At 37.1% G+C, this 27,680-nt stretch overlaps 2 protein-coding genes and 1 long non-coding RNA gene across 9 annotated transcripts; 1 reads left to right on the top strand and 2 right to left on the bottom strand.

The window, feature by feature from the left end:
* Positions 1 to 1,269: 1,269 nt before the first annotated feature.
* Positions 1,270 to 24,988, bottom strand: LOC124413035 (endophilin-A). 6 transcript variants are annotated; one of them, XM_046893339.1, is made up of 13 exons: positions 24,893 to 24,988; positions 22,757 to 22,848; positions 15,528 to 15,596; positions 14,347 to 14,563; positions 13,619 to 13,752; positions 13,433 to 13,499; positions 11,300 to 11,371; positions 7,598 to 7,698; positions 6,987 to 7,090; positions 6,782 to 6,891; positions 5,247 to 5,339; positions 4,120 to 4,235; positions 1,270 to 3,956 (listed from the first exon to the last, which is right to left on the bottom strand). In XM_046893339.1, the coding sequence occupies exons 2-13, from the start codon at positions 22,799 to 22,801 to the stop codon at positions 3,837 to 3,839; spliced, it is 1,248 nt and encodes a 415-aa protein (XP_046749295.1). In that variant the 5' UTR covers positions 22,802 to 22,848; positions 24,893 to 24,988; the 3' UTR covers positions 1,270 to 3,836. The 6 variants fall into 6 exon arrangements, with proteins under 6 accessions (XP_046749295.1, XP_046749298.1, XP_046749297.1 ...); XM_046893342.1 differs by having other exon boundaries at positions 7,598 to 7,683; XM_046893341.1 differs by lacking the exon at positions 24,893 to 24,988 and adding an exon at positions 23,699 to 23,966.
* LOC124413042 lies at positions 23,971 to 25,633 on the top strand. The gene is made up of 2 exons (XR_006929841.1): positions 23,971 to 24,064; positions 24,954 to 25,633. It is a non-coding gene; the product is annotated as an uncharacterized LOC124413042 (long non-coding RNA).
* Positions 25,428 to 27,007, bottom strand: LOC124413039 (uroporphyrinogen-III synthase-like). Of its 2 annotated transcripts, none has more exons than XM_046893353.1 (3): positions 26,970 to 27,007; positions 26,509 to 26,732; positions 25,428 to 26,355 (listed from the first exon to the last, which is right to left on the bottom strand). In XM_046893353.1, the coding sequence occupies exons 2-3, from the start codon at positions 26,696 to 26,698 to the stop codon at positions 25,721 to 25,723; spliced, it is 825 nt and encodes a 274-aa protein (XP_046749309.1). In that variant the 5' UTR covers positions 26,699 to 26,732; positions 26,970 to 27,007; the 3' UTR covers positions 25,428 to 25,720. The 2 variants fall into 2 exon arrangements, with proteins under 2 accessions (XP_046749309.1, XP_046749308.1); XM_046893352.1 differs by having other exon boundaries at positions 26,844 to 27,000.
* Positions 27,008 to 27,680: the final 673 nt, after the last annotated feature.

Genomic DNA, 27,680 nt, shown 5'->3' with positions numbered 1-27,680 from the left:
CACACTTTCATCTGTTTTTTAATCTCGACACCGCGGGAGTATTTAAATTTCACTTTCCCGACTATCGCTATTGATTATTGCTATGAAATATTAACTAATAACATTTTTCTACAATTTGTATATATTTATTTAATTTAACTATGTATCAAGCGTCGAAATTTTAATTACCAATAAATCGATTGCAGATATACGAATAGCTTGCTTTATCTGATAACCGGAATAAACTTTCTTCAATGTACATCATGCCCTTTAATAAATTAAATATTAGATTGTTGATTTAGTTTTAGTTAAATGAAATTTGACATAATTGTACGTTTACGGTATACGTGTATGTATTCGTACTCGTAGGTGTGAAGAAAAAATGAGAACCACACCATACACCCAGTGATGACATAGAGCACACTTTATTTTTTAATTATTTATAATAATCATTTAGCATTGACCGAAATTGTATGTCTTATATTTTCTTTATTCAGAGTTTTAATAATTATATAGTAGATTAATTTACCAATAAGTACAATTAATCGTTATGTATTGTCTTGAAAGTATCACTGTGCTGCATCCCCTGGTCATTTCATTGACTACAGTTAATAACAAGTATAATCGTAGGGTTATATTTATTATGTATGTATAGTTATTAACAATTGAGATAAACTGACGTTACTTCTCAGCAATAAGTTCTCAACAAATATAGAATCAAAATTAATAACGTCAAATGTTAAAATTTGATATGGGCAACGGTTTCTGGTTCTTAACAGAACCAGACACAGAATAATTGCAGAAATCGGTGACCATGGATGCCCAGTGCTTTACAACTTATTTACAGAGACTAAGCAAACTTCAGTTTCTTCGGTCTCCAAGCAGTTAGATTATAATTAGATTACAGAGCGTTTCGCGACTTAAATACAATACGGGTTCCTAATCTTTGTTCATTTAATATAGCTACCTATGTGCACTCTTCGAGACTGTAAAATACATTTGAATTTATGTTTTCATTTACTTTTTGCTTGCCGTATACGCAACCATAAAATTATCAACGTTTCATTTTTCTTAGTTTACTCGTTTGTTTCCAATTTGTTTCTCACTTTTTTCATTTTCACATTCATATTATTTCTCTACAATATTTTTTCCGTAGAAATACGATACCAAACCATAAAACTACATTATCAGACTTTGTAAATGATCCAGGCGAAATGTCGGTAAAGATTTTCAAAACAAGGAAGCAATTTTGCTTCCACATCTTTTTCTGCATAATTGTGTAAATTGTACTTTCTGAGTGAATCTACCCCGTGCTATAATTAACTTACGAAACGGACCATAGAACAATATTCAACATTTAACAATAGCCAACATTTATAGAATAAGATACCAATTTAGTATTTATAATTAATTTCAGTGTATATCTTTATAGTAGTTAATTGTTTTCTTTAATTGCTTCAGTTCGCGGCAAATCTGACAATAATATTAACTTTGCTTGTGATTTGATTGCTCTATGTGTTATTCAAGTATTAGGTATTGCAACGACGTCAGTAAATTTTCAAACAAATCCTTTCTGGCAGACATTATTATAAAGACTGTACACCAAGTGTTCAAGCCAATCTTAACACACAGTTTGACGTCAAATTACGGACTTTGCTTTGCGTTTTTAGGAAAATTTATCTGTATTCATTCAGTAACATATGGATCACTAGATTTTCAGAATGTTGTATTTTTAAGTTTTCTTTAAAATGAGCTACTTGAATTTGAAAGTTTTCAACAATTATTTTTTGGTTTCCTCTTATAATTCTAATTTTGGAGTCCAACTGTATGTTTACAATTAGCGTAATGTTTATCATTTTTTCTAAGAGTAAACCAGAGAAACTTGAGCCAAGTTTAGTAATCTCGACGTCGTTATATGTTTAAAGTTATACGTGGATTGAATAACAATAATAATAGTAATATTAATAATCTTCATCATTTTCCCGAAACAGCCTTGAGGGTAATTTTATTCAGTAATATTTCATTTTATTGCTAACTATGCAACAATTTGACAGCCGAATTGACCAGTTACGCGACTGAACGTTCTCTGTTCAACTTTTTATATAATATATATAATTATTGATTTATGGCCTATATAGGTATGTATAACATTACACAATCATTATGTTTAGCAAGTATCGCTCAAAGTATACATCCTCCTAACCACGTGGCGTACGAATAACTAAAAATTACTTTCATTGTTCTGACAGGTGATTCGCGCAAGTTTGTATATTATTAGATATATATTATATATGTATACACTATATGTATGCATATATTATGTTTACGTGTTTGTTACTGTAATACATGTATACATATATGATATAAAACTGATCATTTGTATTTTTCTTTTTATTCTCGTGTTTGTTTTTGTTTTTTTCGGTTATTTTCTGTTGCTTTACCTTAAACGCAATGCGATAATACACTCTAATCTTATTTTTCGTGATATAATGTCATATAACATACATGTAAATGTGCCCTCTCTTTCTCTAGCATAACAGAGTACGTGTACTACGTACAAACTAAAGAAAGCGGGACGCGCGACACTTTCGACGAATGTGTTGTCATTTATTATATTTTTGTACCTATTTAAATATTACTATGTAAATATGTGTATAAGAGGCGTGAAATTGGACAGCAGCCTTCCTGATCCAAAGCCTGGATCCAGGAGATCAATAATGATTTTCCCATTGTATCGGGTAATGATATTCGGTTTCTATCCTTGACGACACGGTTTTGCAGATTAAGAGCGAAGTAGATTTGGGAGAAAGAAGGATGTCCAAATTACATTAATCAGCGAGAGTATCACGCGTCAATTTGCTACATTATATTCTCAATAGACGCACTGCAAATTGTGATAAGGTATTATAACTTCACTCCAATACTCTGGAATTACGGATTCAGGGACAGGTGAAAATTATCCTAAAACTATATGTATATATGTATATAATCCTGTAAGATCTACCGGATTGTAATTAATAATTAACTAATTAATTAATTAATCAATTAAAATTGATCTACCTAATTATCCTAAATAAAAAACGTCTATACATATACGATCAAAGAAGTCGACTAAAATTATATCCGGTATTATCTTGTAATTCCTTGTCACGGTATATACGCCTCAGCTCGCCTCTACAATGACAAAAGTTGATCCCAAAAGAGGAGTAACTCTCGTCAAACAATTTCCAAAATGTATGGAAACTGCCCGTTGTGCAGCCAGAATAGCGGAGCACGAATAAACGTGACAAGATTGTCGAATTAATATTACAAATGGCGAACATGTAAATGAAAATGCAAAAAGAAGAAGAGTGCAGAGAACTCAACGTATGAATATATAGTATGTTTATGAGCAAGGAATATCCTGTGTTCGACAAAAATAGGTAAGAGGCATAGAAAGTGTTCGAGGAAAGGAAAACGTAATTTCAAACTTGAATGTGTCGGGTTAGGAAAATGTAGTACATATACGTAATATGGAGTGAAGAAGAGTATAGAGATACAGTATATGTATGTGGGATTTCTTACGTCGATAAAAGATATATATATATACCAATTGTAAAGATATAAGGTATAACATTATGTACACATAACATGCGAAGAGAAGTTGCGCTTCCTTGTGTTTGTAGGTAATAATAACTGCGGAGAGGATGGAAATTTATACGTTATAACGTAATTAATAATCATAATATGATTGATTAATTAATATTAACGAATTAATCAATTATATAGGGATAATAGTCGTAACTGGTTAGGTTATTTTGGTGGTAGACATGAATAATACGCGGTTTTCCTTTGGTTCATCAAGTGACCGTCGTGTTTTATGGCAACGGTACGACGACTTGGACGTAGGTCACTGGAAAGTATCCAGTGCGTCCATTCACACTGCCTTCGTACCAGTTCTCGTCGATCTTATTGAGCAGGGTAATTGTATCATTTTCCTGAAATAGAAAAAAGGTGCCAAAAACTTATAATCACGTTCCGTTTCTCAATATTTGCACAGTAATAATTTGGAAGTATAAGAATCCTTCAGGTAAATTTTTTTTCTCTTAACAAAATTTTAACAGTAAAATCAAATTAAGTTGAAAATGAAATACGCTCTACCTTAAATCCGAGTTCGCCTGGATTTTCTGGTTCAAAATCATAGAGGGCAGTGCAGCACGGCTGCCTGTTCATTGGCGTCCTGGCCGGTGACTTACTTGGAGACGGCAGTGGCGATGCTAAAATTTATTGACCATTAGTCAAATATTAATATCGACTTTGCTATATAAATTGATCAATAACGACATGGATAACAGTGACGAAAATGGTACAGCATTGATCACAATGAACGTAAAGTGCGAAGCCTGTGACAAATTGGGTACTGAAATAATTGTCCATTTTGAGTTCCGTTATATCTAAAAATTTTTAGGTACTCCTTTCTACGCGTACGCACCTTCAACTCAATACCAATTTTCAATAAGCTGTATCGATGCTGGAGTTATTACAAATAAAATAATGCATGCTCGATGCTCATGCTGGTAACAATATCATATCGATAATAATGATACCGAAGAGCTACTGTAATATTATGAAAACTGACTACGTATGTACTGATATATTATGAGTGATATAAAATGTGGCTCGATTGGATTGATTTCTAGAACGATTGTCGCTGCAATTTCTTGCGCGCAAGGAAAATAGAGGGAAAGCAGGAAACAACCAAAACCTTTGGAGCTAGTAAAAATTATCGTATATATATATATATGCAAAGAAGGGCTGATCAATATCGTATGACCAATTGGAATTGTAGTGCCAAGCGACACCTCAATGAACATAAATTCATTTACTAGATAACTGATCGAGTCCTGTGGACTAATGTATGATCTGAATAATTGAGAAGTAGGCAGACCGGCGGGGTCAGGGACACGCATGCACGTGTCTCCAGTGAAAGAAGAAGAGTTTGTACCGTTACAGCATACCAGACAGGGTGTATGCGTGGATGAAACGTAGAGAAGAGGTCAATTGCAGACTTGACTTCTCTTGTTGAGGGGAAAAAAGGGACAGAGAAGGAGAAGAGGAAGGGAAAGAAATTAACGAGGAATAAACAAGGGTTTATGCGTGTATAGAAGAAAGGAAAAAAAAACGTGAAGTAATAGAAGAATGGGAGAACGAAGGGGGGTAATGGAATCATGAGAGAAATGAGATTAAAGATCTAGTGACTTCAACAGCCCCATGCAGAAACAATTTACCATTAGCGGACTGTGGCGGTTGTCCAGCTGGGAATAATTCGAGCTGCGAACGCTTTGCGTCCCCGAGAACCGGAGATCCGGCCCGACTTGACCCTATGGTGTGTCAGAAGGACAAAGAAATATAAGTACAGATACAGTTATGCATACAGAGCGGTAAGTTGAACGAAATATACCATGAAATAATGCTAAAATTGTAAAAGTTTTGAAAAGTGGGAGGTAAAAAGAATTGAAAGGTTCTCAATCGAAGAAATGATCAACGTCTATTTTTTGTTTTAGCTCTGTCTAAAGAGGAGAATTTTCATTTATCCTGCTACAGAGTGCTACAATAACAAGAGCAGAAACTTTAGAAGATGTAAATTTCAAAACGAGTATCAAAAGATTCAGGCGGAGATAAAATATACCTGAAGAAATTGGAGAGATTAGGACTAAAATAAAATAAAATAAATAGAAAGAAAGCATAGGTTGCGACTTGTAGAACCTGCAGATAGTAAACTTATAGTGCAACAGACAAGTGCTGCTGGATAAAACAGCTATCAATGTATAAGGAACCAAGTAATTCGAAGAAGGAAAAGATTAGAGATCGACGAATTGAACGTAGATCGGATGAACAAACTCCATTCATTATTGTTCTTCAAAAACACTCCAGACGGCTTGTTAGTCACGTTAAAAACGGGCCACAATACTGTTAAACGGGCTCGGAACTGACGAATGATATGTTTTTTCTAATCGGGAACAGGTCCGTTAACACGACAATCAGCATGGGCGGTTAACGAGTACAATGACATACGTGTACACAAATACATCATAGATATAATATTTATGAAGCAAGAGAGTAAAACGTTTTGTTAGCAGAACATAATAGACATAGGGAGCGTGGAGAAAAGTATAATCACGCTGGTAAAAAAGGCTGTGAGGATGAGTTGTCATATCAGTTAATAATATGGAAGTTACGGATTATCAACGATCACTTTTCTCCTCGCGATAAATATAGTTTACACAATACATATGATAACTGATAGCAAGGATGCCCTGTACCAAATATCAAACAAGTTGATTCACACTCAATGAGTAGTTGCAAAAAGTATAAATGAAAAATACCATAGTATAGTATTGTTATATGCAAGACACAGGAGAATACTTAGGTCTGGGTGTACACCTGACTGTACAAAATATCGATGAAAGATTAAGCGTTTTAAAGTAGCAGCACGTGCCAGAATCATCTCACAGACCTTCCACGCAATTTGAATCAAACCACAAAACTATATCAGTGATCAGATTGATAAAAAAAAAAAATTTAAACGTCGAATACATCAAAAGTATCAAGGTGACCATAAAGAAATGACCTGTGAGAAAAAAAAATTGTTCAAATCAGTTTAACCGATTTCAGTGGAAGGCCTGTAATATCGGATAGCAAAAATACAAACTCACGAGCACGACGTGGAAGTAATGGGCACATTTAAGTGGACCGATATCAGTGACCAATATACGCAAATTTGATAAATTATTACACGTACAAAGACTCGTGCAGTTCTTACCGTGTAAAGAGTAATTCCCACCGTTCATGTCAGAGATTCCTTCAACGTTCAGATCGGCGAGTGTTTTCGGAACGAATTCCAATTTTGGTCGGTTCGCCGCCTCGTCTTTCCTGCGCAATGATCACAAAAGTAATATTAGTGATTTTGATTTACAATTCGAGTGCCGGAGGTTCAACCATTGCGATATAACAACATGTCTACCTACTTAATGAACAATGTTTCCGTAAGCACTTTCAGAATTTCGGTACACTGCTGATGATACTCGAGCAGGGCTTCGCTGAATGTGGCCAACTGGGCGACTTGCTCCACCTGCGGACACAGATTTCAAGATTTATTTTCTATCCATAATAAACAAGCATTTGCAGGGCTTTCCGTGTCAATTGTACTGAATTTTTCCATCCTGAGTAGTTTGACGTTTCAACGAATGAGGACATGTTGATTTGAATTTTTAATTACAGTGATTCTCAACGTTTAAACGGAGAGTCATTGACAAAAGAAGTTGAGATCTTTAGGGTTGTAAAATATTTCCTCAAAATTATAACGAAGAATTATCCTGATAATTTTTTCATGTCGATGGTAGAAAAGTAAAGGTCATATTTCTGCGGGAAAAAGTAGCACAATTGACGAAGAAAGAAAACGCTGCGATAGGTGTGTGACAATTAATCATAGATCAACGAAGCGGCCAAATAATCATGATTCGTTTTCAAGATTCAAAGAATTAATAATGCCCGCGAGGACCAAAGTGCCAAGTTGGGAAAGAAAAATGACATAGAAACGAAAAGAATGGTGATAAAATATATTCAAAGTGCAACGTACATCATTTTCTAGAAGATTGAACATCCCCATCTGAGCAAGATGCAGGCTTTCAGCAAACTTTTCTTCAGCCTGGCGTATCTCGTCGTCTGAAACGTGAGAACCTGTACGCAAAGGTTGCGCCATAGGAGTGTTAAGTGTTGTTCTACAAGGTTGCCTACTAGCTATTATCTATGATCTATGTATTCTCTATCATTCTTGATATCTATGAATATGCATAGGATGTATGTACACGTGATGCTGCGATGGGATATAAAAATGGCAAAAAAACAGCGCGTACGAAACATGATGAGGAAAGCTGTGGATGATGGTTTCGGTGATCAAAGCATCCGCATCCACCGTTTCAAAGTCGACGAAACGTCTTTTCATCTTTCTCTACATATTTTTGCACTGCTGCGATGGTGACAACATGAAATTATGGACTTTGGACAGCGTGCAGGATTGCGGCAGCTTTGATCACAATTACATCATTCGTGCTTGGAAGTTGTTTCGTGTCTAACTGAGGAATCAACGCCGAAACGGAAAAGATGGTGGCAAGTTCACCCCAATTAAACGAGTACGTATACATATTATAGTATACGTTTTTTTTTTAACCCAGCTGCCGTTGAAACGGTGTAAAAATAAACCTCCTTAGCTCTCTTTCGTTACATCCCAACGTTCTGCATTTCACAGAAGAAACCCTTGACCCAGTGGTTGTGGTGAAAAGTGAGGAGCTTTCAAGATTTCAATTAGTAAAAAATTGAATCCGCACTCAAAAGTGAGAGAAAAATAGATTCTTGGTTCCTATTGAACACAACGTCCAAATAACGAAAAGGAATGTCAGATTCGATTGAAATCTGCATTGACCTTTCAGGCTCGTTTCTGAATTTTACTTGTATCGTTTAAGCTGTTATGGGACGTATATTCCCAACCAAAAGTGAGTCCCGGTGAGAATATTGAACACTTCGCGATGAGATAAAAATCTGAAACAAATCAATCGTAACTAAGTTGATGAGATAATTCGTGTTGAATAATAATAACACCAAAAAGTTGTTAATAAATTGTTCAAACAAAAATATGCGCAAGAAATCTCTAGTGAAATTTTTTTTATTTCGTATAGAATGAATTCAATGATTTTTCAACTTAGTTACGATTGATTTTTTTCAAATTTTCATCTCATCGCGAAGTGTTCAATATTCTCACCGAGACTCACTTTTGCTAGGGAATATCCGTCGCAAACATCTTAATTCAGCTTTGGCATACTTTCATTCGGAATAAGCGAGGACTCGAGTGCTCCTCACTTCAACGCTACCAGGTTTCGGGATCCTTTTGACGAAGCAAAACTGCGGGCAACGTGCAGGCAGACAATCCGAATCTATATATCACTGTAGCACATACTCCGAATATCTCATTTACCACATGCCTGTATCGGGTTTTCGCATTCCAAAATGTTTTATAAAAATGGCAAACTACCAGTTTTCACCAATGTAATCGCATCGACCTACGTCATACTAGTGTATCAGGGGCTTTTCTCGGGATGCTACTCGTGCTGGGAATCAGTATAAATATCGAGGGAGCCAAAATGCCAGTCTTCAAATAACGCTCTCTAAGGTCGAAACTGAGTTTGATTCAATGAAAAATGCATCATTATGAGGAAACGTAAATCCGTGCTCTCTAACTTTGGTAACTGGGCTGCTAGACTTGCGGTGTATTCGAAATTCGCGCGCAGTCATATCATGAGAAACGAAACCGTGTATGTATGTATTTATGAGTGCTGTGCGATTAATCGATTAATCGCACGTACTAATATTTATTGCTTTTATCCTGGTAGCAACAGAGAATCGACTCATTTCCCGTATTTCAAAAATGCCCGCATCCATCCTTCGACATTTTATATTTGCTTCAATCTCATACTATCCGTAAAAAAAATTTCAATCATAGGGCAACGCTCAGATACACAGGAAAAAAATTGCAGTTCCATTTACTGCTTTGGGACTGGCGCCTTTTTCGTTGATAACGTCACTACAATTGTTATAACTAAAACTTTTCTCCATAGTAAATTCTACTGTCGAACTCGGACTGCATTTCTAGCTGTAACTTCACGAAAAAACTATAGTAACTTGAAAATAAAATTGCGCCAGTCCCTCATTTTTTCAAAGATGAGGGTGAATCCAACAGTCATTTTTTTCCGTTTACAAATCTTATTTAACCCGCGCTACTTTAATCGCAACTTTTTCCACTCGAATCTTATTGTTTTTGCTCATTTTTCTTTTTCTTTACTTCTCTTTTCGCTCTAAACTTTTTTAGCCGTTTAATACCGCGCCGATACCTTATATCTACTTTACGTTTCATCTGCAATATTCCTCGTTTCGACGACAGTCTGCATCTCCTATTTTCTTATTTCTTTTCTTCGCGCAGAAAAAAAAATATTAAAAATAAAAGAATACAACAGAACATTTCTCTACTCCGAACCGTATAATAGTAACAATTTTTCTCTTTTTCGTTTCTAAAGCCTGCAGCAGTCGGCATCGCCTTTCGTCTCGTCTTTTTACTATCTCGTATATTCCGAGATTCCTCCTGTCGTACGTACATTTCTTATACCTTTCACTGTGCTTTTTACGTTTGTACCTACTTTATTGTACTTTATATATAACTACGTTTGTACAATTGCACATCTCGTCCTTTTGCAATATCTTTTTCACACCAGAGTCTCGTTTTTCTCGACACGATCGAGCATGGAAGATTTTCGGTCTTCTATCATCGCGTAGAGAAAAGATTTACGGTTCAGCTGACGCGAGGTAAGATGACTGATGATGAAATTTTTGGCTCTTCGAAATTCTCGGGACTTTGGAAACTCGATTATTCTCCTTGTCGAATGATATTAGGAGAAAAAAAAAAAAAAAAAAACCATCGCACTGCTGGAGTGTATAAAAATTCTTTATCGTAGTTATTTGAATTTGATTTTACACCCGCGGCGTCGCGTCGTTTAGTAGGTTAGCTGACATAAGAGTTATGTCAAAGTACGATTAGCATCACAGCAGTTTTTGATCGATCAACTTTATACACGCGCTGCACAGGTCGTCAAAGGGCTTCACGGATAGGCGAGAAATCATTCACTCCATTCATTCGTTGTTTATTTTTACTTCCACATTTTCAGTCTCGGCACCGGCGTGTAAGCGAAAATATTTACAGCGAAAGAATAATTTTTTATTTTTTTTTTTACTCTTTATTTTTTGTCCTCGCAAAAACTTTTACCTCACGTTAACAACGGTTTTTCATCAAAGTTTAAAACATGCCCGTCAGGTACAAAAGACGCGGCCTATACTCGAAACTCAGTTATAACTTCCAACGACAAATGCAACTTTTAATTAGGGATGTATAATACTCATATTATATATATATACATAATATGTATGTACAAAGCTTTTCCTTTTTTTTTTCTTTTTTTTTTTTTTAAACATAACACTTTTATACACACGGGGTTTGGGTCGGAATGAAAATTACCTCCGTAACGGGGAAATATCGCTAGACTTTCGAGCTCCGACACAAGCAATGCAGCCTGCACAAATAGCTTTTACACTGCTGGTACTGCGAGGAGATGATATTATACGGGATACAACAAGCATTTTCAAACTACGTCGTTTCACTTAATCCTGGCGATACGACCCCTTGGATATTGCAGTGATAAATTTGATTCGAACCACACCGTGTATATACTCAACGTACCGACAGAAGTTGATGCGGGGCTTGATCGAGCCGGACTTCCGAAATGTGGACTAGCAGCCCTTTTCCCAGCAGCTAATTTAAGTGTTTAATCAGCACGTTTAGTAACGAGAAATCATTTAGGAAATAAAATATTTCAATTTTTTTTTATATAATCTTTGAATAAAATTATACAGATCAAATAATTGTAGCAATAACGTGTGTATTCCGCCATATACTAGGGGTGTACAAAAATAGCAATGGGATTGAATCGAAGAAAATATTCGACCATTCGTATAGTTCGAATGGTTCGAATAATTAGATTAATTAGAATATTTTGAACGGTTCAAGTCTGCGAGTAAATTGTGTATGTTTTTTTTTTTTTTAATCTTTCGAATAATTGTAATACTTCGAATTATTCAAATTATTCGTTTGTTCGATAATTTACAGCCTTAAGAAATTTCTGAAGATTATTTTACACCAACCACATTAGCGAAAGAATTAGTGAAAACATTTAAATGATAAACGATTTAGAGACTCGAATAATCGAATATCACAATTTAATTCGTGTCGAATTATTTGCACACCCCTAGTATACATGCATGATGTAATTAGGTACGACATGCATCCGCAGTGAAGATATGTACAGGATGAACGTGTCGAAATAAATGCGATCATTCACTATTCTGCAGCATATATGACAATAATGTAAACCGCATGCGATAAAATTGTGTAGAAATTGTTTTACAAGTAATATGTGTAGGTATAGGGTATGTGCACTTGAGCTATATATTGCAGTGAGAAGTAATGAAATATTACATCAGCACGCTCGGTTCATGCCACGTGCATAAATATAGGATTGAAAAACTGAACCATTTTATTATTCGATTCGATTCAAATCTCGAAGCGATATCAACGTTTAATGTTTCCATTTTCGAGTTTTTTTTTTCTTTCTTTCTTTCTTTTTTTTTCTCATTTTTCACCGCCGCGACAAACAAGGTTAACGAGATCAAACATATATGATATAAAACCCTGTAAGTGACAATAACGTAAGTGTATATATGTTCATATAAGAGCGTTATGCCGTAGCCTTCGACTTCTGCAGCCGCTTATTGTACAGGTTATACCTTCGAGAAAATCCAATTCACGTTATTCGTTTTGGGCTTTAACACATAAAGACACACACTCACACACCCCTCCGAGTGAATTGAAAGTATATTGGCTCTGTTACTTTCCGATTCTTTCTTTTCAATGGGGGGGGGGGGAGGGGGAGGTTTCTAGTCAACGCTCACGCAGATCAGCATAGGTATAATAACAATGCAACGGTTGAGTTTTACGGCATAAATACGACTATCGATCTTGATCGTTATACAACAGGGTATCCGACAAAGGAATTACCCTTTAAAATCCAGGATCTGGAGTAAAAGAAATGATATTTCCAAGATCCGAAGGTGAGGCGGTGGTTGAAATTGCGAATTTGAAAAGTTCCGAAAGCGTCAAATTTTTTTTTCGTGACGAAACTTAAAGTACGGAAATCAAACTTTGACGATACATCAAAGTTTCGAATGGTCCGAAACCCGACGCTCGAAGTAGCGAAAGTGCAGAGTTCCGAAAGTTGAAAAATGAGAAAATTAAACATCTAAGACATTGAAATTCCAAATGATCGAAGATTTTTAGTTCTGTGAATTTTTCGCTCGGTGAAATTTCACCATATTGATGTTTCTTTGTTTTGGATTTGCGAAATTTTTAAGTTCAGAATCCTGGTCATTCGGATTTTCCGCTTTTCTGATTTTGTACACCAAACGTTGAGTGAACTACGCTGCGTAACCATACCTTAATTTTTGGAATCTTGCATTTCGAAATTTTGAGCCGTCGTGTATCCGACCATTCAACCAACTTTGTTGTTTCGTAAAAGTTGGATTCCTTTACTTCAAGTTTCGCCAGCAAATAATTCGGAATTAGACGCTTTCGGAACTTTCCAAATTGGAAACTTCAACCCCACCCCCTCGAGGGTCGTTTGATACCCTGATATATAATTTCTTTATATAACGTATTAGAGTATAATGCTTGTTAGTATACCTCGTTAATCGACGACTGGTCAAGTACGTTCTTAAAATACTTGCAAATATCCGCGGCCATGTTGAGTCCAAATCTTACCTTTCGCTTGCCGCCTCCGCTTGCAGTCAAAGTCCAGTCTTCGCCCTTGAAGTTTCTTCCGATGATGCTGAAACACAGTGTGCAACAAGAACGGTGTAGACGACGGACGCCTGTATGCTCTGCTTTCGATTATCTACAAGACATCCTCGAGAGGCGGTTGGAACTTTTTTAATATATCTCGCTCACCATGACTTCCTTCAGATCCTTCGTCTGCAGATGGTGTAGAGGCTCGAGGAAGTTTTGTTTGATGTTGTCGTCCAAAGAATATTTCACATCGGCCATCTGCTTCATCGCGTCGCCCATTTCGATTAACGCGAGACCTGAATAAATAACTCTTCGTAAAAATGATGGCTTCAATCGGAGTGAAGGGAATTAAACCTTACACTCCCCAAGCGTTGATAATAAACGGGTTAATAAAGAGAACAATGCTCCAGAGTTTATTCAAACCGGAGTGCCTGTATAGTGGCATGTAACCCCCCCCCCTCCCCCCCCCCGCAGTTTATTTCCAGGTTCTATAAAAAAGAAGCTTATAGTCATTCAACCGGAATAAGAAACGTCGTCTGATTTTCCCAAAGAAATAAAAATTCAATTTCTGATCTTGAGATAAGCGATTTTTTTCTCTTGTTTTCATGAAATATCGTTCCGAAATACTTTTGCCGTTCTATATTAATTGTATAAGTATATAACATTCGATTTTTCCGACGTTATTGAAAAATAATACTTGATAAAGCTTGGAGCGATTTTGCACGAAGAAAAATAAGAAATTTGAGGTAAACCGGTCAATTTTCCTTGCTGCAATAAAACATTGCAAAAGAACCACCCGAGGCCCAGAATATTTTTCTTTTTATATACGTGGGATAAACGACGATTCTCAGAATGACCCTTACACGGGGTGAAGCGAGTTTTTTACTGACCAAAAATACTGTCTTCGCCCATTTTCTTCCCATAAAGTTGCATGCATTCGCCGAGCACCCCTTCGGGCTGAGGATAAGTCGAGGCTTTCGCTTGTCCACTGAGTTTGCTGATACCCTTGACGGCTGCCATTTTCGCCCTCGCCGTCGGATTTGGTTGTAGAAATTCTTTAGTTTTCATCTGGAGTTCTTCCACCAGTTCGCAGGTCACGTCCGTTTTCTAACGACACGAATATTCCATTTCATTTGAAATTATACAAATATGCCGAGTTTCTCGTTTCCTCAGTTTGGATTTTGAAGAGTCCAATTGCAATTGGACTAGCAATAAGCGCGGTTCGTTTGAACGGTAATATTACGATGCTAACCTAATTAAATATCTTCGTTTGCGTGTCTGTTTTGGAATTTTCATTCAAATATTATCATCTATAAGGTCTAATTACTCGTGTGCAATATACTCGTGAAATACCTTAATTATAAAGGAATTTAATCCTCGGCGTGAAAATTTAATTACAAAGACAGCAAAATCAATGTATACTAAAAACTAAAAACATCATGAATTATTGGCGGTGTTTGAACATATTTTTTGAAAAAATTGAGTATTCGATGAAATACATTATACTCGAGGCTGAAAATTATGAGGCTGAAGTGAATATCTAACGTTATCGAAAGTCTGAAATGCAACAAATAATAATAAACTATAATATATTGATATTTCGAAACGTCAACTGAACTTCGAAGTCATTATAAAATTACAAAATAGTGATCCCCCCCCAAAATGTTACGCTCTGTTAACGTTATACGAACTTGAGCATCATTGGAAATTACATTTATTCCTTTATTCAAATTCCGAAAATTTTTTCGACAATGGCATGCCATTCCTGCTTTATGGTGTACCGTGAGTAACCGACAAGCTCAAGAATTCATCTCATGGATGATAAATTTACGACGAATACCGCTGAGACCCAGACTTTTCGCGCAGATTAAAATACTCGGCATTGTAAAAAACACCGAAGGAAAAAAAAAGGAAAAATCAACGAATAAAAATCGTCACGCGTTTGTAAACTGCTGATGGACAAGTAGTTTTTTCCTCACAGTGAATAGGAAATAAATATGACGAGTTGATGATCCTCGTGCTTTGAAATATATATATATATGTATACATATATATGTGTGTGAATACGAACCCTTTCCATGTCGACGAAGTCGACGTCGAGTTTGGTTCCCTCGGCGCCGCCCATTTTCTCTGTCATATACTGCAAAGAAAAGAGGAGAATAATATCACACATGTGTATATACCTATATATACAAGTACTTGCACGACATTGCAGGTGATGATAATCCCATAAATAGTTCAAATTCCCCTTAATGCATGTTCAAGTCTAAATCCTGCTGTTTCGTTATCGTGTAGGTTTAGCGATAAGTTTTAAGACACCCGCTCCCAAGCTGACAACATGAGAGTACGAATCCTCTTCATATATACCTATATACATATGTACGCAAATCTGCGGCTAATTCTCATCGCGCGAGTTAACTTCGCATGGTGTTAATTCTCACACAGACACACAGGCACACGCAAAAACATCGCGGGTGTAGTTGCAATAAGATCTAGCACGATTCTGTCAAAATCAATTTATGCGTGGGTTGGCTGCATCTGGGTATTTGATGCACATAATACTCCCGCACGCTCCGCAAGATACAGCCTCTCGTATGGAGAAACCTCGTATAGAGCGATGCAGAAATGAAGACATGAAAGAATCGATTATGCGATAGATCTGCTCGCATCAAATTCGATTTCAAAAACTCTGCATGAGAAATAGAAGTTCCTAAAAGATGCAGAATTTATATACCGTGCGTTATAATTTCCGTGCGGAAAGAAGAAGCCTTCGTTTCCGTTGACAGATGATAATTGACGTTTGAAAATATGAACAAGATTGCTTTTTGAAAGACGACGAAAATCCTGCCACAAAGAAGGCGGTATAATTATTCTACCTGGTGTACCTGTGTGAAGCTTATCGAAGAGAAAAAAAACGTCAGATCTACCTGACTTGTATCTCTTTGTGTTGAAAAAGTAATAATTCGAGGAATGAAAATTTTTAGTATCATTATATCCGTGCGGTACGAACGGTAAGACGTCAGGTCGAGTAGAGGAGGTGGAGGAGGAGAAGAAGGAGGAGAGAGGAAAAAAATTTGTCAGACGAAAGGCATTCTCTACACAGTTGCGAAAATAAGTTGAACAGTGTGCAAAGAATAAAAACGAGGCCGAGCCGAAATGATTGAGTGTTCGTTCTACATCGACCAATTGTTGCAAATTCTTTGCGAGTTTCGGGGTTGCGATTATTGGGGGTGAAATTCAGTTTATAAAATCGAATGGTGGAGGCGCTGCTGTGCACGTTTGAGAAGCTGGTAATTGAATTCCTATTTCGAACGACGTATCGCGGAGGCTTCCCTTGCTCGACGGAAACGGAGCCTCGCAATAAGAAATAGAAAAAAAGGCGAAAGAGAAGTAAGAAAGAAAGGAAGAAAGGAAGGAAGAAAGAAAGACAAAGCCTAAGCCGAGTGCGAGAGAGAGGAGAGAAGAACGAGAGCGAGAGTAAATGTAGGGAGAGGGGCGAATCGGGATAAAGAGAGAGAGACAGAAAGAGAGAGAGTTTCTACGCAACTGCAATTGTTGTTCGAAAGGAGCTGTAAGGACGGAAAACGAGGAGGAGAGAATCTCTCTCGTGTAGCCGGCTAAGGAGAGAGGCGAGGGTTGGATCAATATCTCTTTAGGTTGGATCTAGCGTGAGTGAGCGTTCAGCCTTCTATATATGCGATATTTGAAATGCTGCCAAAAGTCGATGCCACATTCGCGGGTTCGTTCGTATCACCGGAAGGTGCCAACAACCCTGTCTAGCGAATCGACCCCGGTTCTTTTGCGCGAAAATCGCCAACTGAGCCAAGTCTCTGTTTCTCTGGCCAACGCGGAAATCTTGTGGTCGCAATTTTTTTTCCACTAAGATAATTATTAAAATATGTACCGTGTTTTCTTTGTGCCTCATCAAGCTCATGTTTCCCTTTATCGAACGCAAAAACTTTGCCCCTGTATGGATATACCTATGAAGAGTTAGACCGTGTAGTTAGTCCAAGTTATAACAAGTTAGACCAAGAGTTAGACCGTGGAGTTTGGCCATGGACACTCCCGTTTCTTGGGTTTATAATGATCAGTAATGACGACGGTTGTCTATTTCTTTTTGTTGATTAATAACGCGCTCTTTTTCAATAACAACATCTCTAAAAATTGTAATGGCGCGAGTTAAGATATATGTATATAAGCAATTTGAGAAAAGGGCTTGTAGGTGTTTTTGATCCGATTTTAATGTTTTTTAATCATTTTTCTTACTTACCAAATCACCACAAATTGTCTAAAAAACGTTTAACAAATCTCATATTACATTTGTTCCACCGTACTTAGAAAAATTTGTTATTTTTATACGCTCCGGAGATCATTATTTGTATAATATGTTTTAGACTATCTCTGAAGATCTCTATGGTGAAAAAAATCAATCCAAAAATATTAGAGTATCATAAAAAAAAAATCAGGGTATAATCATTACGAAAGTTCTAAACATAAAACCTTTTCTCAAATCGTTGATATCTCGAAGCATGCGTTATTCGAATTTGATCAGATTTATTATATGATATTTTATTCTAGTTTAGCATCATCGACGCAAACGAAATCGCAGGAGCTTTTGTTACCATTTTTCCTCGTTTTCTAACATTTGATTCAGATTATACTCGGGTCGATTCACCCTAAGAAAAATCGTTTTGCATGTTCTTAGTTAAAGAATTAGTATTACGCAAGCAATCATACAATATACTAATTATTTTCGTGGTAATTGCGCATAAAATAGGGATTTCTTAACAAGTGTAAAGTGCCGCACACGAGTCAAAAAGTCCCTAATTTCTGTGCTACCTCCTCTCAAAAACGAGAATATTGTTTAGTTTTTATAAGCACCAGTGCTTAAAAGTCGACTTTTAAGTACTAGTGCTCATAAAAAGTCCAAAGTACATAGTCGAGCTGTTGAGAACATTCTCTTTGAGGATAGAATTTAAGAAATTTGCGGCGACGTTCTCCCTTGACAAAGGTAAAATAAAATGTAAACTCTATACCCCCGCAGTCTTGGAGGGCGATAGCTTTGAAATAAATTATACATAAAGCATGACAAAGATCGTTAGTCATCTGGCAACGAGCTTTGGCTTGAAACAGGAAAGGGGGAAAAACGAACGTTAAGAAAAACAAGGTAAATTAATTATACGACAGAAATTCGCCCGAAGTTTTAGCCTCATTTTCTCCTCTCTGTTATTAAACCCTTCGTCTGCTATTCGAATGCTCGCCAGTCGGAAAATACACGGATCGTATACAGCACTAGGGTGTAAATTGCAGTGTACAATGTCGCGTGTTGTAATTGCGCTAATGGCAGTGCCGGTCAACGATTGAAACGAGAGACGGGGAGTGTGGAAATAAAACACGATGCAGTAATAAACTGAGTATTACATTGCTGACTGAACAAACAATGGAACAACAAATAAATGGTATAAAAATTGATTAAATATCAAAACTCCCGCGAGGTTTAATCCTCCTGTATAAAATTGTTCGGCGCAAGAATCGCGTTCGATAAAAATAATTGCGTGATGAAGAAGTCGATAATAAGTGGCAAAAAACAAGGGAGCCAGTATCGTAAAAGAGAGAAGAAACGATAGTAAGAGAGAAATGGAAACGAGCCAACGTCACCGTTTTAGAGCAGAGCGATATTACAGAACAAGTCGCAACCCCCTGTAACGAACTCGACGCCATTAGTCACGTACCTACACGTTATACCTCGGTTGCATGTTCCATGAATAAACAGGTATATACCACATACAAATAGGATTATACAAATTAGAATTCGTGCAAATTCAGTGTTACTATTTTTTTCAAACATTTTTGCGCTCTCCTTTTATTCGGTTTCTCTTCGATATTTTTTTACAATCGCTACTCGACACGAGATATCATCACCAAAGCCTCGTTAGTGGTAATTACAAAAATTCACGAGAAGATGAAAAAGAGCAACGAGGGATAAAGATTATGGGGGGGAGGAGGGGGTATCGAAATGCGGGGAATACGTGTATATACATACATACATAAGCTTAAGCCCTAGGTACCTACAATAACGATTGCAAATTTCTGCAGGGATTGGCGTGGGCGCGAATATTATAACCGCGGCACAGCTCTTACAGCCGTGCAGAGGCAGAGCAAAGCACCCTCCTCTATAACACGCAGAAGCGCAATTCTGTCCCGTTTCCGCCCCCGCCCCCGCGACCATGACCCATATCCCATCACCGAATGACCCAGATAAGGTATTTCCACCGTGGAAAACCGTGCCTTGGTAAAGGTCACTCCGGAGTAAATTTGACCCAGATATACATATTTTGGTGTTTCGGATACAAGTAATTTACGATTTTCCATCATGTCACCACCTGAAAAGTTTTTCTAGGTTAAAAGAATGATTCTGTAAAAAGATGAGCGTTCTACGTTACGTGGAAGATGATTTTTCCCTTTTTTCACATTTTTTTATTTTTAATTTGTGAAGAAACGCTTCGTAACATTTCAATTATTTTTTCTTTCCTGACGTTTATGTTTAACCAAAAGATCACGATCGGTAATACAAGTATATATCATCCAGGAATCTTACTCTCTTAAATTAAAAGTTCATATAAAATTATAACTGTTTTGAGATATTTAATTAATAATGAAAAAATCGTCAAGATAAACTTCTCAAACATTAATTGGAGACTTGATATTACAAGTGCGGGTCTTCCTTGTGACGTAAATCGTTATTACAATTGATGTAAGCAATAAAAAAAAAACAATTTATCCACGATACTTAATAAATTTTAAAAAATGTATAAAAGTGAAAGATCAACTGACCGCGATCTTCCACGTAACGTAAAACGCTGATATTTTGACAAATTCTTTCTTCTAACCTGAGTAAACTTTTTACGCATCATCGTTAAATCCGACATCAAGTTATAGACAATTCATATGAAAATAACAATACGAATATCGCATTTCAATCAGCATGGAAAGGATGAAGAAAATAAAAATCATCGAGCGAACGTCTCGGTTGAATTTAATTGTTCTTGATGCTGCCTGCTACAGGGTTAAGTGCAAATGAGCAGCTGCGAGGGTCGGCGGAACCCTAGTCTTATCGCATCCCAGAAAATAAATCGAATTCGCGGATACTTGAAGGGGTTGAAACCAGCCAGGCGGATATTCGTTGTTCGATTAGAATTGAGTCAGTTGGGCATTTTCCTCCGGGTGGAATTCACGGAAGGGGAAATATCTAGGTATATATCACTACTAATTCACTGTACCTACATCATTCCGCATCTCGGTTCAGACCGATACTAAACATAATTTTATAAAACTAGCTTTTCGTGCGCTGGAGTAAGACACACAGTAAATGTAACTAATCGCCGATGTGTCAAGTATTACGTGGTTTTATTAAGGAAAACATCATATTCATGATGACGTCATACCCATTCGCTGATTAAATGACATTTTCAATGGGGGAATATTTGTTTGTACCATTAATTGTGTTTGTAATAATAACGAACGTCGATAGGACGATTGTTAGGGAAAAGTTGTATAATCATATGGTGGTTGTGACGACGAGCCTATACAAGTCATAACTAAAAATCAATTACCAACTAGTTTCGTAAAGTTGGATAATTGAATGGAAATTCAATGTCTGGATAATGTTGAAGGTGCTTTGAAAAATAAATCCTTGCGGAGAATTCCATGAGTTACTTTTAACGTGAAGAATTGCAATTCAAGTGAATTAAAAAATTGAAAACAAATAAGCAAAGCAGAGTTAACGCAGCATAAACGCTGACAGAAATATGGTGAAATAAACGTAGCGTCTGTTTTCTTCAAACAACAAGGTTGCGATATGGTCACGTTTAAAAAAAAAAGAGATTATTTTATGGATTTCATTATTGTTGGCTACTGATCGCGGTTGGATGTTATTACAGCTTATATTATAGGTGTAATGCACATTTTGAATTTGCTGATTATTCGTATTAAAATCTTGCAGAAAATGATGAAATTTGGACCATGCTTTCAGATCCCGAGAAATACTTCAAGTGAAGTTGTATCCGCGATCGGAACTTCATTCGAGGAGGATTACGTTTGCTAACAATAATTCGCCGAACCCAGCTTTCGCAAGCTTAGCCTTTCTGAATGTCACGCATCTTTTTTTACTTATTTTATGTGTGTAACCAAAATAATAACGTTTTATTGGACTCGATCAGACAAATGCAATTATTACATAGGTTATTATAATGGAAGTAAGGTTATAAATAAAATACAACGAAGAACCGAAGTTCTTGTATAAGAATATCAAAGTAACGAGTTTCAAGAGATGCTGTTTGGAATGAAACCTAAGCGCTTCACTAAAGCCTATATATTAAATTATGATAAGAAATTACTAGGGGGTTGATTGTTTTCAAGTAACGATGGAAAATGAAAGTGAAATCTGAAACTGCATGAATTACGGTAAACTTCTGATGAGGGTGAAATTAGTAACGTTATTATAACGATGCATGTTTAGGAAATTTAGTAAATCTCGATAAAAGAAGCATACTCTTATGTTGAAGAGCTTGACTTCTTGAAAGTAATCCTAAAATTTTTCAATAATGATTTTTTCCCTGAAGTTTCGTTACGCTAACGTTACTAACTTCAGCCTCATCACTTCTTGGTTATACAAAGAGGTTTAAAATTGCAAGAAGTAGATGTAGAAAATGTGAATTTCCGAACATAGTCAGCATTTTTTAAATTCTGCTTTGCTCATGGCAAACTTCTGAGGCTGCTAATGTCGTGACTTCAGCAAAAACACGTGCCAACATTCTGCAGGTATGACAGTGCGACGTGTTCTTAGCAACAATACGCGTGGTTTAATCTCGAGTAAAATCCAGAAGGTTAACGAGAAAACGTGCTTCCTGGTCGTTGGTGTAAGTTATAATCAGGTGATAAGTTATGTAAGCAGCGAGTGGGCACGAGGTGTAATGAATGAATCGCGATCAAGAGTTGGAGAAAATTTCGAGTTAGCTGAAAAAGTCAATTAGTATACTCGCGTGGAAGTTTATAAATAAATTAGTAAGCCGCGGAATATTAATTAGACCGTGAGTAACGTTAATCGATTGCCGGATTTATGCAAGAATATGTATGTACAATACCGGATCTATATTTATACATGCGTATAATGCAATTCAATACAAAAGATATGAACCAGATGTTGAAATTGATTCAGCTGGGAATTATGGAGCAGATCTGTTCCGAGTTCGTTATGGCGAATCCATTTCAAGGGTATTACGAATTCGTCTATAAACTCACCTGATTAGCCTTGTTAATTTGTTTCTTGAGCCCAGCGAACGCCATGATTCTGCCGTGGCTATGCCAAGTCCTCCTTAATTAGTCAAATAAGCCTGAAACAGAAACAGGTTTTTTCGGTATTATATTATATACTCAACTTGTCATTCTCCGAGAAATTGTCTGGTGAAATAATGATCGCGGGTCTAGCTTATATACGAGAACTGAGCACACTCGCGTGACAAAAACAGAGGCTGAATGTGAAGCTGGATAATAATCGTGCCATATGTGGATGGCCGAAAATGAAGGAAGAATCGAGAGCGCATTCTTCTAAATTCGCATGACAACCGTACTTCCAGAGTTGCAAAACATTCTTTCAAATTTTCTCAAAGCACCTTTTCGTAACTCGAAACGGATTCTTCTTTATTGCTTGTATGTATGTACATATCAATATGTTAGATATCGAGATGTTCCGGCGTCTAAGAACCGCAGCCGGGTTACTCGTCGGCAATGAATCTAAATCTTTATTATTAGATATAAATAGCTAGCTCGAGTGTCGGTCGGAGTGAATGATGTTCGCCTGACATCATCCGAACCCCGACATCCAGACGCGAGCCTTAACCGTTGGTAAAAACCGACTACGATTGCACTGTGCCCGAGAGGAGAAGAGGAATCGTAATAATTCTGCGGTGAGGAAAACGAAGTCGGGGAGAGAATAACGCCATTGCAAAAGATCGAGCGAGCGGTTAAAGACAGACGAGCGAGAGTCTAGAGGGAGCGTAATTAAAAGTCGAGATATATTTCAAGTCCAAGTTTACGCTGTACCCACTCGTCAATGAAACCGATGCCAATGCCTTGACGTACGACTGCATGCTTCTACGCAAGTCTCGTTGATCGGGTTACAGACATGTATTAGGTATTAGGCATAACGCATATTATGTGGCAAAAAAATTGGATAATCTTTACCTGACAAAAATTGTGGAACGACAAGAAGCAAATCTGCGCGTGATCAGCCCGGTACTTCGTCTCGTTATTATCCCTTATCCTTCGGTCTTGATAAACCACCTGACCGACGGACTACTGACGCCGGGGCTTTATGCCGTTCAGAAATTGACTCCGTCGCGTGGATTTAAGCACTGCAAGGCTCCTTCGGGCTCTCCGACCTCGTAGGGGTAGTTTTAACCGAGCGATCGATAGCGGAACGGCTCTCTCGCCAACCCCCATGCGCCAACCCTCCGGACTACGCTGCTGTAGTACGCGGTGACTTGGAAAGGCCAGCCACCGTCGCGTCAGGAGGCTTCGATGCCGCTCTTCAATTATCGCCCGACCACCGTAAGATAAAGAATACGACGCTACGCCCCCCGATGACTGTACATACATCCGTTTCGAATACACCCCCGCAGATTCTCAGTACGGGTAGTTCGGAATCACGTACAGATGCGTTTACGAACGCATTCGATTTTTAAAACGTCGAGCCAATTATCCGTTATCTGTTATTAATAAGACGGTGAAATCCCAATATTCACAAATTTAGGAATTTGCTGGCGAAATGACGATCCGATTTTCCGTTGGAAGATTTTTTCGCTATACGCGCTAGGTTTCTGGAGTTCGGATTATGGACGAAATGAAGGGGGGGGATAAACGTATAATGTTTCGTTAGACCGATTGAATGAGATCAACGATTCTTTATACTCGTCTCTGCACGGTTCTTGCCTATTCATCTTGACAGTTCTCTAACGCCGATAACTTATCTTGAAGTATTATCATCGTTTCGGTCGGATTACGGATTGGGAATTATAAACGGTACGAGACAGCCAATCAAAGGCGGGCGGTGCGTCGGTAGCTAACAATGAGATGGTTAGCACGTTGTCTAATAGCTATCGGAAGCGTTGTTTCTTCGATATTTAGTATGATATATGAAACGAGTCACGCGTTTGCAACAATTAATTCAAGGCGGAGATTATGGCCGATATTATTTACGCTCAGATATTTAGATGTGATAATTTTCGTTTGTGAAAGGATGATACGGAGGAAGACTTCGAATTGTTCGAATTATTCGTCACGGATGATGTTGTATTTCACGAAAGATAAATTCTCTCGTTACGCAACTTCTCGGGAACATCATTTCACTACTGCTATACTCATTTTTATTTAACTTACCTTATTATTTATTTGATATACCGAGTCCTGTTTCAATTGTAGTTTCTAACCCCCCGCACAGATTTGACACACAAGAAACAGCTGTTTGTTAGTTCAGCAGTTGATTACCAGGAGGCCTTCTCTCGAGCATTTTCCTAATAATTTTTACAACATCCGACAGATGGAACTGGTCGTCACGGTCACGTGATACTCTTCAGGGTCAATTCGAACTATTTAAAGCGCTGAAAAATCAAACTTTCCATGCGGATGATTATTACGGGTTGCAGAATTGTATTGCAAACAACTCCTTGAACGACTTTGATTCGTGTGATTGAGTTTTATTGAAATGATAAAATATCATTAATCGCACGAAGTTTTACTTCGTTTATTTTTTGTACAGGAATTCTTGTGCAATATTCACGCCCGCGAATCAGCTTACATAAATTATTTCTTGACTTTCGGTACATCAGGACCCCGATTCTGACTTGTTTTTGACTCGTGAAAACGTTAATAAGCACCATCTAGACCAATCAGAAGTCAACTCATGTTCACAACTATTATTACGTCTGAATTTTGCTGTATATTACAGCACTGTTTTAGAATATGTGGATGATTGTGATTCGAATAAACTTGTAGACAACCTGCCGATATACCTATATTACCAATATACACCTTAAGAAATCAATAACTTATTAAATTACCCACTCTGCGTGCCAATAATCATAGAGAATTCTATTTACATGAGATAATTTTAGTGGATGAGCGTTCGTCAGAATAAAAAATGTGGTCTTTGTAGAACTTCCTGTAGTTCATTAAAGTACAAGAAAATTAGAACCACAGCTCTCCTAGTCAACTTGTAACCAACATATTCCGAAGCGCATTTGATAACGCAACAGGATCAGGTTGGCGAGAAGTTGCGGATACTTTTAAGCCAGCATCGACAAGAGCTTGTTCAGTCACAGGACCAATAGCTACAAATTTGATTTCTTCCATTGATTTTTCCTGTCTGTTTCGCTTGATAACGTTTGTAACATACCTCACAGCAGAGGGACTGAAAAAAACTAGATACTCTGGTAGCGAATGGCCAAAGATATCGCTTAAATCTGTTTCTAACGTTTTGCTGGGTAGAGTTTTGTAGACAGTTAATTTCTGCAAAGGTATACGAGCAGCTTCGAGTGTAGTCGTAATGGTATCTCTTGCAATAGCACTGCAGGGGTACAAAAGTGGCCTCACTTCAGCATTATTCCTTGCAGATTGCATTTCGTTTATTATGAACTTGGCCAGCTCTTCGGCATTACCGGTTTCAGAACCACAACAACTTTGTAAGCCGAGAATGTTTCTAGCCACTTGTTCAGTCGCTGCACCTACGCAGTAGATGGGCAGATTTTTCCAAATATTACTAAAGATCGACTCTGACCCCGCTTCTCCCTGTTCGAGAGAAAGTTTCACAGCTTCTGCGCTGCGAGGACTCGTGAGAATCAAACCTGGTCAATTAAAAAAATTGAAACTGTCTTAATTAACAGGCAAGTAAATTATTAAGTTGATTTTCATGCTTTTAAAGCAGCAATGTTACGTCATAATTCAATTTAAAAAAATAGAAGTTATTCAATACCAGCTTCGATGGAACTTTTTTGTACCTGAGTGCAAATTTTGAACAAGGAGAACCCGCAGCTCCTCAAGATTGCTAAATTCGAATCGTAAAACGGATAGTTGCGTGCATGAAAATCCTGCTGATTCGAGAACCGTTGCATAGCTTTTCTCCCCTTCCGCTGATTCTCCTTGCGCCTTGGCTTTACAGAGTAAAACTTTACTCCGAGCTACCGACATCCTATTCGATTGCTACTTCAGATTAGAGCGATACCTGTTTTGAAAATTGGTGTTAGTAGTGCATCAAATGGCCGTATAAAAATTGAAATACGCTAAAATGGAATAATTTTCACAGTAGGTCAAACATAACCTAAAACATCTTTACCAGTTTTTCAAGTTCCGGATTTTAAAATCGTGGTTGACATAGAAATATGGTACTGTTGCTCTTCAGTGGGGAATAAACAAATACGTAAATAGGTTAAACTAGATTGCCACAGTACTCTGTTCAAACAAGTAAACAAGTAATATTTTTAGTATCAGACTCATCCATACGGCGAATATTCACACACACACAGTTGTGTGAGCTGTGAACTGTCACATTTGAATCGTAGAATTTGAATGACAAGTTATGATTATAGTAAAAGTCATAGAATTTTTCAAATCGTTTATTATGAAAAATATACATCATTGTTACAAAAGAGTTTATGCGTGAATTAGATCCTACAGTTAGTCAGTCGGGAATAAGAAATTATGAAGTTTTCATACCAATTGTCAAATTTCCAAACATTTTATTTATCTCCAAGGTAGTTCCTAACTTGACCAATCACAACTTTCCTCAGATTTAGTTAATCTCAGATCCTTTCAGCAGATCGAGGAAATTTTAAACATGTATGTACATACCTACATACTGAATTGTGTATTTTCTATTTCGTATTACTCCAACAATTAAAATTGTGCAATTAATAAATTTACGAAAAATTACATTACATGTTCAGAAAACAGGTGACCTTTGTCATGTTTTCTTCTGAATTATGAAATAGTATATAGGTTTTTGTACACTAAATTACACACATCCTGAAAAAATTTGGAATCACTGACTTCAGACTATGATTTTTGTTACCAGTTACTGTAGAACTTGTTTTAGTCTAGGTATTTGAAGAACAGTATAATAAATTTTTCATCCGTTATATACATGTACATTAAAAATAAGCTTCACAATTTA

The sequence above is a fragment of the Diprion similis genome, chromosome 12 (assembly GCF_021155765.1).
Source record: "Diprion similis isolate iyDipSimi1 chromosome 12, iyDipSimi1.1, whole genome shotgun sequence".
NCBI classification, from domain to species: Eukaryota; Metazoa; Arthropoda; class Insecta; order Hymenoptera; family Diprionidae; genus Diprion; species Diprion similis.
Note: the sequence above shows the minus strand (reverse complement) of the source record. Positions and strands in the feature narration are given on the sequence as shown.

Coding starts and splice junctions, on each gene's coding strand:
- LOC124413035 (XM_046893339.1), bottom strand. CDS start 22,801: ATGGCGTTCGCTGGGCTCAAGAAACAAATTAACAAGGCTAATCAG. Junction 7,699..11,299: donor CCCCGCATCAACTTCTGTCG/GTACGTTGAGTA, acceptor CTTTGCGTACAG/GTTCTCACGTTTCAGACGAC. Junction 7,091..7,597: donor TCAATCTTCTAGAAAATGAT/GTACGTTGCACT, acceptor CTGTGTCCGCAG/GTGGAGCAAGTCGCCCAGTT.
- LOC124413039 (XM_046893353.1), bottom strand. CDS start 26,698: ATGTCGGTAGCTCGGAGTAAAGTTTTACTCTGTAAAGCCAAGGCGCAA. Junction 26,356..26,508: donor TGTTCAAAATTTGCACTCAG/GTACAAAAAAGT, acceptor TTAATTGACCAG/GTTTGATTCTCACGAGTCCT.